Genomic DNA, 13,206 nt, shown 5'->3' on the forward strand with positions numbered 1-13,206 from the left:
CTCTATGATGATTACACTCTCAGTTCCAAATCTGTAAGTGCCCATTTCGAGTTCCGGCCCCCTCAACATAGGAACCTTGAACCACTGTTGACATTACATTACTCTACTCAAGGTTTCCCATTCAACAGTTAAAATAGAGAAGTCACCATATGTTTAGATTTTACAGTACTTTTATTATGAACTCATAAGGCAAGGTAGTTATTGTCAAAACAAAACAAAAATCATTGGATACTCACTCCAAAACGGTGAACACTCAAATGTGCATGTAATTCATACACAATTAGAAGCACTTGTTAGTTATCATCCAAAAATATTCACATATTCAAATGTTCTTAATTATATACAATTATGTACAGGAGTAATATCCATTCACAATCAGGCCAGCATGATGGCGATCACAGTAGTTAGAGTTTGCTTTTAGGGTTCAGAAGTTCCCTCAATGTGTCCAAATTCTCTCCTTCTGGTGCCTCGGGCCAAGCGCTGTGGTCTGGATGGACACAAACACAATAGTTTAATTGGTGCAGGATCAAAACAAAGCTTCAGTAGAAGGAACACATATTCATAGCTGCAATCCATAACTTTTCTTTAGTGAATAAAACATTTTTAACAGAGTACGTTAATGCAATATAACTATAACTAATACAACTGCAGTGGTTGAAGTTGGTCACCCTGGTCTTCAATAGAGGGTATGCGCATGCATAAAGTGAATGGCTGATCGAGTGGCAAATCGAGTGGCAAATTGAGTGACAAAGTGAATTTAATGTTGTTTAAAGTCATTTAATGCAATCAGATAGGACTTTTCTGTTTGGATGTATGGGCTGTCAAGGCCAGAAAGTAGTGTTTCGCCACTCAGTAGGCGTTCCCGCATAACTTCCTGGTTTGATGATGATGTCACGCGCATTCCCTCTATTGAGAAATGTAATATATCCTCTGTCAAAACACGCTTTTTGTCTTAGCGTCAGCACTTGGGCAGGGGTCCAGGGGACCCCGGTTTGAATCTCAGGTAGGACATGATGGATTGCAGGTTTAAGAACAAAAGGCAATGCTATGCCTCAACAAAATGCTACTTTAATTAGGATAGGGGAATATCTACAATTTAAGGAAGGTGTACAAAGTCTGTGTGTGTGTTGATATTATGAACAAAAGCAAAGGCTCGCAAGTCACTTTTGTAATGCTCCAAGTATTTATTCACAATCACAGCAGGCAGGACATACAACGTTTCGACCGGTATTGGTCTTTTTTTAGCTGCGATTGTGAATAAATATTTGGAGCATTACAAAAGCGACTTGCGAGCCTTTGCTTTTCTTCATGATATCTGTTAGTTTAACAGTTTGGCTCAGCACCAAGATCGGAGGATGTGCACTGTTCGATTTTATTCTGTGTGTTGATATTATGAACATACTGTACCTGGTATCTCCCACATGGAGTGGTACAGACTTTGTCCAGCATCAACCCTAATCGTGGCCCCAGAGATGTAGGAGGCAGCAGGAGAGAGCAGGAAACACACTGCTGGGGAGATCTGAAAACATGCACATGCGTGACTGCGTGTACACAAACACAACAAGAATGAAACGAACCCGGCCCTGTGTGACAGTGTAAATACCGGGACAACCCACCATAGCATTTCTTTAACTTTTTTCTTAACCCATTTAGACCTGAGACCAGGTTTTCTGAAAAACCCATGTTTCTGTGTCAGTCGTTCTCAAACATTTTCATGTCAAGGACCCCTAAGATTATCTGTAATTGGCCGCCGACCCCCATCTGAAAATATGTTGTTTCAGGGACCCCCCAGAAGCAAAGATTTGAGTTAAAACGTTGGCTCTGAAAGAATATATATATTCAAAGCTTTGCACTACATTTTCACGATTTTTCAAAAATAGCAGACCTACAAGCTCGTAGCGCGGCACTCGGTGCCGTGCTATGAGCTTGTAGATCTGCTATTTTTCAATAGCTAAAGTATAACATAATGCTTAAAAACACCAAAAGGGGTTCCCGTACAGAATCGGTTTAATACAGTTGACATACATTTTGCAGTCAGAGAAAATAAAATCACATGACTTTTTAATGTCCATAAATATTTAAAAAAGGGCTGTTTTTCTGTTAACATAACTCTTGTTTGGACCATTGTTATTCAGTGGCCTTGTGTTTCTATTATTCAAGTACAGTACTTAAACTAAGTGTTATCGTACGAGGTATTGTGGAATGTGTCTGGAAAGCTACTGTACAAACCTCCTCTGGTACCCCAAGTCTCTTTGCAGGGCTGAAAGGGACAGACATCTTGAAAAGTGTTGGTCCATATTCTTTGTAGTTCTCCATTGCCGTCTTAGAAATGATGGTTCCCTGTATCCGGACAAATGCGGAGGGTTACAAATGCATTACAATCTGCGGATTAACTGCAATATAGTCATTATGGCCTATTTTACACTTTGTTGTACGACAACAGTGCCACAATTTAAAATAGCCAATCTACAAGCTCACATGTGTCGCAATGCATGAGCTTGTAGATCTGCTAATCCACTATTTTTCTTTTACAAAACGTTTGACATTCCCAAAATAGCGACACCAGGTTTTAAGTGGTTATGGTGCATGGGAGTTTTGCAATGCATATATTGCCCCAGGCAGATTAAGTCTGGCCCCCTCTCAATTGTAGCCTGGCTAATAAGCCAGACCGAATCAGCCGTTAGCCAGACTATCTCAATTATGGGAAGACGTCATGGCCGAAGTGGTGACGAGCCAACCAGATTCGTCTGGAACCAGGCTTTAACCAACCAGGGCCAAGTATTCAAATATGGTGGCGGGACATTGCAAAAAAGAAAAAAAAAATTTAATACTGAGGTCTGAGGGACGAGACTAATATCCACGCAGTGATATTAGTACTGCTACGTGAGGCCAGCACTGGACTTACCGGTGCAATGGCGTTGACACGGACTCCTTTGGACGCCCACTCGATTGCCAGAGTCTTGGTCAGATTATCGACTGCAGCCCTTGCTGCTCCTGTATGGCTGTCGTGGGGAAATTAAGAGACACAATGTTAGAATGTTAAAGTGTGTGTGTGATTTTGTTTATTCATACGTTATGATGAATGTGTATGTTGCTCCTTACGCCATGCCAGGGAAGCCTTTCCACATGTCAGCGATGATATTGACGATGACTCCCCCATTCTCCTTCATCCATGCTGTGTACACTGTACAGACATAAATAATGATACATGGACATTGACACTGAGTGACCATAAACACACACCACTGATAGTCCACGGTGAAAGCACTCGTTCTATCCCTTCTTAACCGTACCTTCCTTGCAGCAGTGGAAGGTTCCAGTCAGGTTGGTGTCAATAACAGCCTTCCAGCCTTTGGAGGACATGTGCTCTGCGGGGCTGCTGAACTGACCACCCCCGTTGTTCACCAGAAAATCTATTCGACCATACCGTTTCAACACGGCTGACACAAGTGTCTTCACCTGCCGACAAAAGAAGACCAGAGTTACAGAGTCCATTGTTTGTTTTAGCTTTTAACTTTTTACTGCAGCTATGAAACAATTGAAGTTGAACATCGATACTAATGGTTTGTTTGTGTGTTGGGGCACCTCGTCCTCGTTGCGGATGTTGCATGTTATGGGAGTCACAGAAGCGTGGCTGGAGGGAGCGATCTTCTCTTTCAGCTCCTGAGCTGCTGACTCCAGCCTCTCCATCTTTCTACTGGAGATGACAACATTGCAGCCTACATGGAAATATTGATGTGGGATTTATGGAGAATTAAAACAAAAAAACAACAACAGTAGGCTATATGATAAATACTTTCAGTGGGCCAGATGAAAAGAAAGAAAAACTTTGGATGGTTTGGTCACTCTGCTGTGCCGTGGCAAGACTATTATAGATGGTCCCTGTGAAAAAGTTAAAGTCCCCCGCCCCCTCTATTTTTGTTTCTAACTGTACATTTGATGATTTGTATTTTTAATTTGCATGCACAGATGTGTATATTTATTTAAATGTGAAGGACCTAAGTCTTAGTGATTTTTCTGGTTTTATCCTCTTTTCCGCAGTTTTTGTATTGACTTGTACCTTCCTTGCCCTTGGACTGTATTGTACCCATTCTGCAATCTGTAAATACAGTTTTCAATCAATCAAGTCAATCAAAATACATCTATGTATGATAGTCTTGATCCAAAGATAGCTCAGATGGTTCAATGGCTCCACAGCTCACCTGGTTGGTTCTGATTTGACAATCGTATATTAAATGTTGTACATTATTGAGCCTTGAAATATCAACAATCTGGGGTAAAGTTCATCTGCAGTTGCCTTCTAGTCTTTCACTGTGTAAAGCTTAAATCGCTGTCATTTCTGTCCTAAACGAATGGTTGCTGTTGCACTGCTTACCCAGCTCCACCAACTCCGTTGCGATCGCTTTACCAATACCAGTCCCTCCACCCGTTACAATTGCAACTTTGTGATTAAACAGACCGGACCTAAAAGCACTGGTCGCCGCCATGTTTACAGTTTACTGTCATAGACCTCAGTAGAGGGGTCAGCTGACGTACGGAGATAGTACTAGGTATGCTTGCGCCATCTAGTGGACTTAATAGAACTTCACCGAAATACAGATGATTTTTTGTAGACATCAGTATTCTTTCTGTACCACTTCTCCAGTATTACTACGACCTTCAATCTGATCCATCAGAATTTTAATTTCCTTTGTATACTTTAATTGGTTTATATTCAGTTTAAAAGCTCATTCATCCTCAGCATAATTTGCTGTATAAAACGTTTATGTACATTTTAATAACAGTAATTAACTTGTTAAATGGTACTTTTAACCTACCGTCCAATCGATAACAATACTTTTCTATCCAATAACTTCAGTGCTTGTTTTGTTTGTCAAGCACCCTGCAAGTCATGCCATAAGCACTGTAGTGCTTATATACTTCTAGTATTTTACCTTCCAGGGTTGCCAGGGAATTATGTACTGCTGTACATATAATAGGTCTGCAGTGCTGGGCACTGTGGACAGTACTGGCTCAGGCTCAGTTGATAGTCTGGGAATTTAGTCCAATAATTAAATGGCAGAGGTTGGACAAAATTGCTTTATTTTGTTTCTCAACTGATTGACAGGACATTAGGACTACTAGCCAGGAAAAAAAATCTACCCTCATCTGCTCACTGCAAATACCCTAAATTTGCCTTAATCCAAGATGCCACCATTGACTACCTATTATAAGGCAATATTTTCAGATTTTCATTGTGCTTTAAGTAGCATGTGACCTAACAAACTAGGGGGTTTTCATGATTCTGAAATCAGAATCCATTCCAAGCATTAGTTTTGCACAAAAACACCCCTTGGGCTATAAACGGGGACATTTGTTTAAGTGGCTGTGGCCAAATTTAATTTAACTGTTTTTTTTAACTGGTTCATTTCCCAATACTCTTCTGAAACTTTGGAAGTTCCTGGTTCCATCCTTGGCTCCTCCTGACTTGGTGTCAAAGTGTCGTTGAGCAAGTCACAGTCAAGTCAGTTACATGGTTGCCTCTGGCATAGTAACTGTATGTAGGAAGAATGTACAAAGCATCTTGTGCCCTAGAATTGCAGACAATTTACTTTCAAGTTTGAACCCAAAGGTTATAGCCTGGACAAGCCGTTTCATCATGAACACTGCATAACAAATTGCTGTACAAAGACACAGGGTTCAGCTCAAGACAGCTTTATTCAGGGACGTTGTTGCATTGTCCCATTGACTTTAAACCAAAAGGCTTTATAACAGCAGCCGAGCCGAGTAGGATTCCTCCGAGATTTGTTTCATTATGAACACTGTAACAAATTGCTGTACAAAGACAAACACAGGACTCCGCTCCAGACTGCTTTATTTAGATGTTGAACTTGCACTGTCCAGTATGTACGGAATAAAACTCAATAAAAGTCCCCGTTTACTGGTCCTTCAACTCTCTCAGTCTCCTGATGGCCGACTTGACTGTGACAGCAGAAGTTGTGCTGAAAATGAGAAATATAATACATTTAGGAACAATAAACTGTACCCGACACTACGTTTTAACTTGACCCAAGTTAAAACGTTCCCAAAACTGTGGAATGCACTCCCCGTTGCAGTCAGAACTGCAGCATCACTCCCAATCTTCCGCCGTAGTCTGAAGACCCACCTTTTCAGACTCGATCATGGCCCATAGCACTTATCCTACCCCCTTATATAGCACTTTTTAGACTTAGATCGCATTTGAAACAGACTTATAGCATGTCATGTAGACAGCACAATAATTGCATTGTATATAGTCATAGCACATCATAGTAGCCTACATATGTATAGTATATGTATAGTTAATATGTATAGTGTCATTATATAGATATGTTCTAGTTACGTTCTTAGCTTACGCATGTTTCTTGATAAATGCATTTTATATATGTGATGTATTCCCATACTTTTGTTCCTGCCTAATGTAAATCGCTCTGGATTAAGAGCGTCTGCTAAATGCCTAAATTGTAAATTGTATAAAAAAAAAAAAGGAAAGTATATTTCCACTGACCATAATATGAAATCTTCCAATTACATTTTACAGATCAGGCAATATATGACAAGGGCAGCCTAAATGTGATTAAGTCTTCCAATAGACTTTAAACCGAAGTCAGAATAAAAAGATTACAAAATTCAAACTGGCCTATTCAGAATTGCCATGAAGTTAGCTGCAAATATGGCAAGAAAGCCTCTTCAAGATTTATTGAGATACATTAATATATCAATCACCAAACCTGAGCCATTACCTATACAGAAACCACCAAGAAACCACCAAGAGCTCAACACAAGAATTACTGTATTATGTCAAGGCATTAAACCCCTTTTGACTTTGGAATACGAGAGAGTACGAAAGCGGTGTCCCAAAAACAGATTAAAATGCAGTTATAATTGCAGTAACTTCTCCAAAGCAGTTGACAGTTTAAACAAAAATGTATAGTGTAAAATGTTTGCTAGTCCACATTAAATGTGGACTCACTCAGAACAAAAGTCATTTGTCCAAAAGAATACCACATTTAGGACATTACTGATTTCCCCCATGGGATAATAAAAGTTATCTATCCATCTACTTACTTGTATGTCCAAGCACCTCCAGCAACTGTCTTCATGCAGGATCCACAGTGCCAGATGCCCACAGCACGCCTCTTCATCTTGGTCTGTGTACATAAGACACAATATTTAAGAATAATAATTTTTAGAAGCATCTTTTATGCAGAGCGACTTACAAAGTGCAAGATCAGATTCAGTGACATAAACCCTAGTCAACCAAAAGAGTCAAGTAATGTAAGTAAGTACAGTAGCATGGAAAGATAAATTAAAAGTAGAATAACAGCCACATTATCATAAACCCAGTCTTGTCTCAACATGCCATCTTAATATGTGCACTGCAGCTATAATTAAAGTAAGCAATATACATTGCATAGTATAACAAGCATCTATCAAAAGCCATCTTTCCCAAAGATGATTGTCATAAAAGTATATGATGTCCTGCTCCTACATCATCTGCATGTTGACAGAACTTCTCACGGTGCTCACCTTGCCACAGAAGGAGCAGGTATATTTTGAGTGCTGGCTGATCTCAATTTTCTTCACCATCTTCCTCAGCGACGCGCCATAACGCGTGCCGTATTTACCAACGATCCCCACCTTCTTGGTACGTTTGGCCTGAGGATATAATACAATAACAATGCGTTAAATATGATTGCCTTAATGTAAATATAAAGTATGACAAGTTTGAGCCAACTGTAGGCCCCCCGCCCGCCTCCTCCCAGGACCCAATGCACTCGTTTCCATTTTGGGGCAAGGGACCCACAGGGTCATTTAGGTGGCTCCAGGGGCTGGTGGTCTCCAGGTACATTATGTTAGGAAATAATAGTTAACTAATGGAACCAATCAATGTTAAGTGCAAGTTGATATGGCTCTTACAGTTGTAGTTTTATAGTGTACATCGGGTCCCAGTGATAAACAAAAAAACCGCATCAAATCGGGGTCTGTAGACACGACCAATGCTTCTGAAACGTTTGGTTTGGGAGTTTAGAGGTTGAGAGAAATCACTGGGCCATTTTATCCGCAATGACAGCACCTGGTACAGACAGTCAGAGGGCTTTGCAAGCACCGGCGTGTCAAGTCTGTAGCCTCGGTTCATGTCTGTACAGTACACACACACACTCATAACCATTTGCTACAACCACGACATGTGACGGCTATCAAACAGCATTTTATGTTTCACTTTACACCGACAAAAGCATACGAGGCTGCCGTGCCGTGCCGGGTGTCTTTCGGCAGCGGGCGGGCTAATGCTAGCCGAGTGGCGGTGCACTGTAGGCGGCCATTGCGGTCCTGCTACATCGACATGAAAACATCACCGTTTATCCTTCCATAATTACAAATCTATTTTCAATACCGTGCGTGTTAAATAAACGGATACACTCCCGAGACTTGAGTGATGTGAATATGGCTCATATTGTACGTTAATGTGATAGATTGACACAGATTTGTAACGGGACATATTTGGCTCACCATCGTAACAGTGGAGACGTAGGTCCAAAGAGGAAGAGGCTAGCGCGCAGGCGCGGTTTATTCATCTCGCTCGCAATGCTTTATGGGGCTTGTAGTTTGCTGAATTAATGCGGCTTATCCGAAACAAAACGGATTCACGCACGTATTTATTTTTGGTAATATTATTTTGTCATTACAAAAGCCCAGGAGGCGTTTTGTGAATGTCATATTTGGGCTACGAAGAATTATAATATTGAAATCATCAAAAACAACAACAAAGTTTTGGAAAGTGTCAAAACTCCAACTGGTTACTACGGACGCTACGGGAAGACTATGCGCATGCGTACTGTAGATATCAACAACATCTTTCTCACTCTCAGGGCAAGGCTTTGAATGATGAAGGCAGCGTTTGTTGTTGGATGTAATGTTCCTCCAGCTAAACAACTGTAATGCAGGCGAACTTATTACTAGAAGAACACCTTTATTTACGGTGTACGGAACATAGTTTCCTTCTGTAAAAGAAAAGACAAAACGACAAAACAGCATGCAGTTGACACGTAAACTGGTGCTTGCTAAGGCTAAGGCCTCTGACTTGGACAGTGTGAAGAAATTAAACTGCTGGTAGGTACAAGTTTGTTTGTATAGACATCTGTGTTTTGTTTGCAGTAGATTGTTTTTTAATCTAACAACTTCTTAATTATCTTCTCTTTCCTTCTCTGCAATTTGTTTTTTGCAGGGGCTGCAGCCTGAGTGATGTGAGTTACTGACAGCACAGTCAGATGCTGAAAGTCTTTAATTCCCAGTATTTATCCTATAGTAAATGATTAACTGTTTCTCATACTCTAATTCCAGATTTCAATCTTCTCTCAAATACCCCACATTGAGGTTCTGACACTCAGGTTAGTGGCACCCAAATGTATACATACATTCACACTTGAAAGCGCATGATTGGGCACGGTGGCACAGTTGGTAGTGCTGTCGCCTCACAGCTAGAAGGTCCTGGGTTCGATTCCCGCTCGGGACGCTGTGGGTGCTGGCGGCGTGTTTCCTCCTCCGCGTCATCAGTGCCCATACCCGAAGGCGGGGTTGGCGAAAGGGCCTTTTGCATGTTCTCCCCGTGTCCCCTAGGGTAGGTACCCTCACAAAAAACATGCAGTAATCCTGGTCTCTAAACTGCCTCCCCCTGGCCAGCCGGGGCGCCTGATGGAGGGGAAAGGAACTGGTTGGAATAACGTGTTCCTTCCACGCGCTATGTCCAACCAGGGAAACTCCCCCCTGTCAGGTGTAAAGGAGCAACTTGGACACTCAGGCATGAAGGAAGCATGAGTTCAAGTCTGTTGCTCTCCCCATGTCCCCCATATATGGGGACTAGGTTGGCGGAGGGTGTGTAGAGCCCAGGATCACATTAGATAATTGACACAGGGGTGAAAAATGGGTTACAAAATCGTGGGATAAAAATTATTTAAAAAAAAAAGAAAGCGCATGATTGAGTACATAATTGTATGTATGCACAATCATGATCATTCCTATAAGTCATCATCAATTCTAGTACCACCCTTCATATATCAAGGCCCATTATTTATTCTGCATGAGAGCCACAGACCACCATTTGATGACATTTAGCCTCTCATTAGGAGAGATAACAGGCAAAATAACACAATAAACATAACATAATAAAATGTAAATTAACTTAAGCAATGAGGATGTTTAACAATAATTTGACTCTTGAGTTAAAGATCTAATAAGGGTCCATTTGGTTATCAACCCCCTCAAGGACCACTGGTGGTCCCTGGACCACTGGTTGAAAACCACTGGTCCAATATTTATTTCTCCAGGCATCAACCTGGCTTTCACTCCCTCTCCTCTGTGTGTAGTGTCAATAGCATCTCATCCCTCTCCCCTCTCGCTGGCTGCCTCTCCCTGTGTGAGCTCTACCTGAGACGGAATATGATCCCCAGCCTGTCTGAGCTGTCTCATCTCCGCTCCCTGACGTGCCTGAGAGTGCTCTGGATGGCCGAGAACCCCTGTTGCGGAACCGACCTGAACCAATACCGACTCACTGTCTTGCGCTGCCTTCCCCGCCTACAAAAGCTGGACAACCAAGGCGAGTCTGTAGTGTTTAGAGATGTACCGATACACTTTTTTTCGAATCCCAATAGACATTTACAGTTCTGTAACTCAGAGTTATGGGGGTCCTTGAAATTTAAACTTTGAGAACCACTGATCTAGGAATAAATTAAAATTCCATTAATAATTCCATTAATAAAAGTGCAGCTACAAGTTAGTAAATTAACAATGTAAATAGTGCAGTAAGAGTATAAAACGGGTAGTGCACCATCAACTGAAGCAATAAAATATCTATCATAACGTGGTATGGGAATGGCATAGACTGGTATAGTCACTGATATCAGCTGCATTTAGGGAGTATTGGCAGTTTCTTCCGAAGTTCCGATGCTGGTATCGGAACAACTCTAGCAGTGTTGCTCTGTATTCCTGTTGAGCTATAATTGTGTTAGAAGAAGTGGCGCCTTACATCCACCATAACAGGTTTCTTTGTAATAGAAAGCTCAGATAAAATCTCCCACACAAAAAGACCTGCCAAAAAAACTTTGTTGGTGGAAAATCACAAGGGCTGAGACATTGATGTGATGAGAGTGGAATAACGCTCATACAGCACTGGATCAGTAATCGACAACCCATTTGTGTTTATTCTCATAGTAGTGACAGAGGATGAACTGTCTCTAGCGCTTGTGGAGGGGGAAGAGATTACTGCACCTCCTGCCACGGTCCAGAACCACGTTTCAACCACTGGAATGACTGATGCAGAGACGGAGAACGATCCACTCAACTATAACATGGAGGAAACCAAGTAAGACTCTGCTTATGGCTGCCAACAACACTCATGTGGATACAACAACATGTATCCACTCTGCTGGGAACACATAAAGCGTGGGTGGATGATGGGAGATTAACATTTCTTTTCCTGTTTGTCTAGTAAAATCAGGGAACAGTTGGGGATGAAGCCTCTTCCCAGGGACAAGTTTCCATCACTCACCTCCCCATCACCCAGAGAGACCAAAACCGCTATAAAAAAGGTCAGCGCTTAGCTTCCACCTCGGTACCCTTGTGGTTAGAGTGAGAGCTCTCTGAGAATTGGAGGTATGGGTTCAATCCCTGGCCAAGTCGTATCAAGGGTTAGAGTCGGGGGTAAATCCCTGAGACATATCAGCGTTATGTCCAAGGGATGTACTTTGAAATCAAGCTGCCTCTCACTAATCAAACGGAAGATAGACTCCTGAGACCTGGCCATATGGCTCGGGAACTGTTCTTTGACGTTCCCAAGGCTACTTGTGTTATTTACATGGTTAGGGCTAGAGCCCAAGAAATGTAGGAACATAAAAATGATACACAGCGCCACAACCAGTGAAATACTGTTTCATATATTTTCATTACAATTTAGGCACTGTTCAGGTATGTATTTATGGTACAGATATGGGAGCGGTGTTCATTGTTAACACTTGGATCTACTAACAAACTTACACTGACCGAAAAAATCCTATTGACAAGACAGAGGGTGTTTTTGTATCATATGATTCATATCTAAGTCAAACATCACAGAACTATTGGAGGTAAATGTGTACATGTCTATGTTAAATAAAAAACATTTTATTTTCCAGACGCACACGCTTGAGGCGATACTGCTACTGCTGACGGATTTGGATGAAGAAGAGCTCCACATCGTACACACGGCAACCCATAACAAACTGAGCTACTACACACTCACTACCGAAACACTGACAAACTCCCTGCATACAGAGAAAGCTGCTGACATAGAACACTGAGATGTTCCACAGCATCCCATAAAACCATTCTCTTGGGTCAACGCTGTGCCCCTCCTCCTCAGGAAGACAGTTGAAAGTGGAAAAGTAAATGGGTTTAAGATATCCCTGTCCCTCTCGTAACTCGGTCATGCATGCTGCTAATCAAGTTACGCCCTCTGCAATTTGTTATCCACTTGTTATTTTTGTTTGGAACAGTAGCGGTCGTTTCCTTGGCTTGCATTTCTTTAGCAGCATGCCTACCTGCCTTTTCTGAACTGAATGTATTTTGGGGTGCCTGGTAGCAGCCCAGTCAGGCAGAAAACTTGTATATCTAAAACCATAACTTTTAAAGAACTGCCCCAGTTGTTACATTGTAGTTTAGTCATAAGTTATTAATACTTTATTGGTTAAATAAAACTAGCAGCACTATTTTGGAAATGGCATAAAAAAACAAAAGATCTAGTGAGCATGGCTATTAATCTACTTTTGCACAACTCTATGCAATTTCACCAGAATTTGGTGATACCTTTTTATTGATCCCATGGGGGAAATTCTGCCACCATTGCATAGGAAGAAAATGACAAGAGGCAGATCTGCATGCATGTTACATACTGTGGATTCAGAGGGTGAAATAAGGCTGGCAATTCAATACTGTGGTTTACCCCAACATTTATCGGATTAAATATACCGTTCCACAATCGCACAGAGGTACATTGCAATGAGTATGCTCAAATGATTCATTGTGCAGCCTAATGTTATACTTATCATACATTAATTTATGGGGCAAAAAAAAAAAGATGAGTCATGAGAACCCTTGTTTCAATCCAACTCCTGTCATCATCCTGTCTCCTCTATAATGCCAAAAATGAATCTT

At 41.4% G+C, this 13,206-nt stretch overlaps 3 protein-coding genes across 4 annotated transcripts; 1 reads left to right on the plus strand and 2 right to left on the minus strand.

Moving 5' to 3' along the window:
• Positions 1 to 152: 152 nt before the first annotated feature.
• On the minus strand, positions 153 to 4,514 carry pecr (peroxisomal trans-2-enoyl-CoA reductase). Its single transcript, XM_079497573.1, has 8 exons — positions 4,376 to 4,514; positions 3,586 to 3,719; positions 3,294 to 3,459; positions 3,103 to 3,184; positions 2,906 to 3,002; positions 2,230 to 2,340; positions 1,408 to 1,519; positions 153 to 487 (listed from the first exon to the last, which is right to left on the minus strand). The coding sequence occupies exons 1-8, from the start codon at positions 4,485 to 4,487 to the stop codon at positions 405 to 407; spliced, it is 897 nt and encodes a 298-aa protein (XP_079353699.1). The 5' UTR covers positions 4,488 to 4,514; the 3' UTR covers positions 153 to 404.
• Positions 4,515 to 5,837: 1,323 nt separating this feature from the next.
• On the minus strand, positions 5,838 to 8,617 carry rpl37a (ribosomal protein L37a). The gene is made up of 4 exons (XM_079498337.1): positions 8,533 to 8,617; positions 7,549 to 7,677; positions 7,087 to 7,169; positions 5,838 to 5,981 (listed from the first exon to the last, which is right to left on the minus strand). Exons 1-4 carry the CDS (start codon positions 8,533 to 8,535, stop codon positions 5,918 to 5,920), a joined length of 279 nt encoding a protein of 92 aa, XP_079354463.1. The 5' UTR covers positions 8,536 to 8,617; the 3' UTR covers positions 5,838 to 5,917.
• Positions 8,618 to 8,754: 137 nt separating this feature from the next.
• Positions 8,755 to 13,189, plus strand: cfap410 (cilia and flagella associated protein 410). 2 transcript variants are annotated; one of them, XR_013789702.1, is made up of 8 exons: positions 8,755 to 9,132; positions 9,248 to 9,266; positions 9,364 to 9,410; positions 10,386 to 10,615; positions 11,230 to 11,380; positions 11,507 to 11,606; positions 12,189 to 12,405; positions 12,479 to 13,189. XR_013789702.1 is itself a non-coding variant. In XM_079497825.1 (7 exons), the coding sequence occupies exons 1-7, from the start codon at positions 9,056 to 9,058 to the stop codon at positions 12,351 to 12,353; spliced, it is 789 nt and encodes a 262-aa protein (XP_079353951.1). In that variant the 5' UTR covers positions 8,755 to 9,055; the 3' UTR covers positions 12,354 to 13,187. The 2 variants fall into 2 exon arrangements, 1 of the variants encoding a protein (XP_079353951.1); XM_079497825.1 differs by having other exon boundaries at positions 12,189 to 13,187.
• Positions 13,190 to 13,206: the final 17 nt, after the last annotated feature.

Source organism: Electrona antarctica, assembly GCF_951216825.1.
Source record: "Electrona antarctica genome assembly, chromosome: 1".
Taxonomy (NCBI): domain Eukaryota; kingdom Metazoa; phylum Chordata; class Actinopteri; order Myctophiformes; family Myctophidae; genus Electrona; species Electrona antarctica.